The 4773-nt window shown below is 32.7% G+C and overlaps 1 protein-coding gene across 1 annotated transcript; it reads right to left on the bottom strand.

Annotated features, from left to right (window-relative positions):
• Positions 1-832: 832 nt before the first annotated feature.
• On the bottom strand, positions 833-2627 carry LOC149565322 (peroxygenase-like). The gene is made up of 5 exons (XM_089818845.1): positions 2438-2627; positions 2144-2257; positions 1511-1596; positions 1201-1421; positions 833-1107 (listed from the first exon to the last, which is right to left on the bottom strand). Exons 1-5 carry the CDS (start codon positions 2460-2462, stop codon positions 954-956), a joined length of 600 nt encoding a protein of 199 aa, XP_089674971.1. The 5' UTR covers positions 2463-2627; the 3' UTR covers positions 833-953.
• Positions 2628-4773: the final 2146 nt, after the last annotated feature.

Genomic DNA, 4773 nt, shown 5'->3' on the forward strand with positions numbered 1-4773 from the left:
TCTCCTTATATATATAAAATTTGTAGGACTATGATAGCCTATAAAATGATAAGGCAGTAGATTACTATTCGCCCCTTGCTCTCCCTATATAGGAGTGTGTGTGAGGAGATTTATCTGAGTAAAGTTACAAAACATCAACACTAATGAAATAATATAATTATTTATTTTATCTATGATAAATAGAATAAAAACATTAAACAATTATCAATCCTAAAAATGTATGCTTATGATATTGAAATATTTTTTTATCAATTACATTAAGAAAGATACTTTTATAAGTTCTAGTATAAAAATATTTTACATTTCAAGTTTATAAAATTTAATTCTTAATTCTTTTTGATGGAGGTCTTTCCAAAATATTTGTAGCTATTCAATATCCTCTTTTAGGGCCTGATCCCTTTTCAATGTCAAAGCCACACACTCAACAAAACTTGATCCGTGGTGGGTTCTTTAAGAACCTTTTAGTTTTCTAGAGAGACAAAGAACCCATTGACTAATACTCAAAATTTTATAATTGATGGAATACCAATGTTTGGAATAGAAATATGGAAATTGGAATTGTTATTCCGGAATAGAAAATAGGGATACATATTCTTACTATTGTTTGGTTCAATCAAAATTTGATGGGAAATTCAACGACCCAAAAGATTATGTTTTTTAAAATAAATAAAATTGGAATAGGAATACATATTCCAATTCCACCTATTAAGGTGAAATTGCAAATGCTCATTTTTTTTGGCCAAAATTGAAACTTGGTGGCACCCAAATGGAGAATTAGGAATTTTAAGAATTTAAATATTCCTATTCCACTCATACATTGAAAATTGAAATTAATGGAAAAGTACTAATGAAATATATTATAATAATAAATTAATCAATGACACGCAACATAACAACCTATTCGTGAACAGTGTCTGTTGAAGAATTCAGCAATATTTTAAAAAAATAGTTTCTTAGTATGGATTTGTTGAGCCATTCTTATTCTTCTGTTCGTAATGTTCGAACAAGGTGCCGTCATAAACACCTCTGACGGCCTCTTTCTCCAGAAATCCCTTGTCATCCTTGGCTAAATCATACAAGAAATCCCATTCTGCCTTGCTTGCAATCCTGTACAAACACAGAAAACATTTCTACTCTTGTAAAACATAATTTGTTTTATAAATGTCAAATAATGCACTCTACTTATTGCAATTTGATTACCATCCGAGAACATTTTTGGGTTCCCTGTTGGATTTGAGCATTGAATCCAATTCAGAGCGTGTAAGTCTGTCAGGGTGAGTGACTGCAAAGTTTCTGAAAATGGCTTCAAACTTGTGAGGATCAAATTTTCCTTCTGTGTCATACACATCCGTGTCGCTTCCATGCTTTGCTTTGTGAATATTATTTATATATATGGGGAACAATAGTGATGGTATTCGTCCCTGTAAATTTGTGTTCTCAGATCAGTTTTTAAGGACATGGGTGAAATTTCATCTGCCAAAATATTTAATTGGGGAGGAACTCCACTTACAGGAAGGGTTGAATAGCTCAAAGCCAAATTGATCAGCGCTCCTGCTGCCAAGGATTTAAAGATCCCAAATCCTATTGCACGGAAACCTGTGAGGATTTGATCACCACCTTTGTTAATAACTCTAATTAAAAGTTAATATTGAATGTAGCAGTTGGTAGTTGTTAGGACACCTGCAAGCAAACTGTAAATAGTTTGGACACCAAACTCTTCATATGTGATTTGACTGGAATACAATTGAAACATCACATTATGTGTAAAATTCAATCATATATAATTGAGAATGTAAATTTGTTGTATAGGAGAAATGAAGTTACGATGCCGGTAAAGATGAACAAAACTAAACAGCCAGCTAAAATCATCTTAAATAGAATTTTTAAAAAAGAATCCAAGTCCATCTTTTCCTTTTGTGAAAAGAATGAATTAAAAAATAAATTAATAGTATTTAAGATATTTTGCCTAAAAGCAACCATTGAAGACACTGGCATATCAATCAATTGGTTGTGTAATTTAAATCATCTGATACATACAAAGAATCTGCAGCTAATACATTTAAAAAAAATCAGGACCAGATGAAAGATCTGTTCTTCAGCTAATTAAAAAATCTGGAACAGATGAAAGATATGTGATTTGAACCTTTATATGTCTCCCAAGGATAAACGATGCCGTCCTTATTACTGTCAAAGAATGCCACATGCTTTTGAAGAGGAGTCATGTTTTTGTGGTGATCAACTGAATCCAGTCCACCTTCTGTCAATTGAAATTCAAACACAGGCAGAGATAAATCATGGTAATATGGATCCAAGAAAACATTATATTAACATACATAATCGAAAATTTCCAATCTAAAGAGCCAAAACATTGAAAGACTACGACAAATTTTGCAAAATTGTTCCACAAAAGAGCCGCACGGGGTTTCCGATTGCGTACCCGATTTTGGCAGTTGAGAGTCCATCGATGATCCTCCGGTTCAGTCGCAAGTTCAACGGTCTAGTCTACGCTTATCCGCTTAAAGAAATTTGAAATAACCAGGGGGAATTGTAAATATTGGTGAGCAAAATGACCTTTTGCAGGATTAGGGCTCACAAAAGCTAAAATAATGGATCGAATCGACCGACTTGATAGACATTGTAGAGTTTTTAGGGTATTTATAGCATTCGCTTTTCTACTGCTGGAAACGACGAAACAAAGGCGAAATCATCACGCATATGCTCAATAATGTGCACGGCACGCATTTATTCTGTAAAGCATCCGACTTGAAGAATACTGCAAGTTAAAGAGGATCCAGAATCTTGGCTTCTAATTGAGACATGGCAGGCAAACAATGATATATATATTTAGTGCATTTAAGTCTAAATTATTTGAGGAAACCCCCTGAAGAGTCCAGGCATTCAATTCAAAATGTCTTTCCCTTCTACCTGTTCAGAGGCAGGGGAGTGCAAGGCGGCGGACATGAAGGACTCATTCAATTTGTGTTGGTGAGTCAGGTGACACATCAAAGAGATGTTGGCGCGTGGATCCAGTAAAGCACAAAAATCTGCCATGACTGAACAGGAACAGGATCAAAATCCTTCTTTATTTGCAGATGGCGGGCTTGCAATTGTCAGGCCCCCTTCCGATTGAGTGTACCCAAGCTCAAGCTTATTTGGGTAAATTTAGTTTTGGGCCCATTTGCGTGGAAGACGCTTGTGGTGTTGATTCATAAAGTTATCATCTTCATTTGTTCGCTTTCCTTTTTTCTGGTGTGGTCATGAAGGGCTTAAGTTCTATATTTAAGGAAGCATGTGGTCTCATGAGCAAAATATAATTGTGCTATGGGATTATTCAGAATCTTTTTCTAAAAAGTAGAAGCCTTTTATTTTTATGAAGCGGGTGAAAAGGGAGCGCGTTGGAAATAGCCCCACCAGCTTAGGAATTTTTTTTCCACTTGTCAATATTCTAAATTTTAGTTTTTTAATTAAAATGTAGTTTTAGAGGGAATTTTAAATTTCAACTTATTTTCAATGCACATCTTCCTTAAATTTCGGAGCAAAAATATTGAGTATCATAAATCATGGGATCTCTACCTTTAAAATATTTCCGAAAAAATAGCAAGCGGCTTCCACTCTATTTTGTAGGAAGCCCCCTTCCATGGGACCCCAGCGTAACTCTTACAATTTTATATTGGTTTTTTTAAATGAAAGAACATATCAATTTATATTTATATTAATTAAATTGAGAGGAAATAACATCTACGTAGACACGTGGGACAAGCCCCTAGAATCATAGCGGTGGAGTTCATAAACTTGAAAAAAGTTAAATTAAATTTTGTGTTATATTTTCCTAAATCAAAAGTTAGATAAGTGATTTTTTAAGTTATTAATTAATTAATGTTGTTGTGTCACTCACAATTAATTAGAAAAAAAGAAATATGTAATATTATGAGATAGAGAAATTATATGACTCGAACTTTGTTTAGCTATATTTAAAAAGAGTCGAATATTAATATGAACTTATCAAAAAGTATATGTAGACAAGTGTCACATAGTGGCTTACTACTTACCTTTAGCTTTTATATAAGTATAGTTCTAATTTAATAAATTTATTATAGTTTATAAAATATTTTAATTAATAAAAATATAAAATAATTATAGTTTTCTAACAATCAATAAATCTGAAATCACAAAACAATTAGGGTTTTGTGCAGTGTTGCTTGTAACAAAAACTCGAGGGCAACAACAACCTAACTAGCAACAGTTTTGACTAAAACCCTCTTATGTCCTAAGACTAGTCAGATTCATGCACATGAAAATATAATTTCTTTGTTCAAAGCTTTCAATAGATCAAATTTGGTTTCTGAATCAAAATCGGGATTTCAATCGAGTGATCAGATCATAAACCAGAATTTTCATTTAAAGTGTTGCGAAGATCTTGACTGCGATTCTCCAGCTACAAATCTGATGCTTTTTTATTTGTTGTTTTCCTAGTATAAATTGAATGAAGCTGCATCAGCTGTAGGCAAATTATTTTTGGTTTAGTTTGGATCAAACAAATTTGCTCATTGATATTCATCTGTCATTCAACTATTTCAATTCAATCTCAAAGAACTTCACGACAAGGAGATAAAAATATAGAAAAATGGCGAGAATTACAAAAGTTGCAAATCAAGCAAATAAATCAACATTTTTCAGATTCATAAATTATTCCTTTTCTTGAAAACATTGACATCAACAATTAATGGCAAATAAATTTTGTCCTAATAAGGATTTGAATTTTTCCCAGTCAAC

Source organism: Cupressus sempervirens, chromosome 3 (assembly GCF_028749045.1).
Source record: "Cupressus sempervirens isolate cs-2001-9-10 chromosome 3, ASM2874904v1, whole genome shotgun sequence".
In the NCBI taxonomy this organism is placed as follows: domain Eukaryota; kingdom Viridiplantae; phylum Streptophyta; class Pinopsida; order Cupressales; family Cupressaceae; genus Cupressus; species Cupressus sempervirens.

Excerpts from the sequence above, each read along its gene's own strand:
- LOC149565322 (XM_089818845.1), bottom strand. The coding sequence starts at position 2,462 with ATGGACTCTCAACTGCCAAAATCGG. Across the intron at positions 1,597-2,143 it reads TCCTTGGGAGACATATAAAG|GTTTCCGTGCAATAGGATTT; the intron begins GTTCAAATCACA and ends AAATCCTCACAG. Across the intron at positions 1,108-1,200 it reads CCCAAAAATGTTCTCGGATG|GATTGCAAGCAAGGCAGAAT; the intron begins GTAATCAAATTG and ends GTGTTTGTACAG.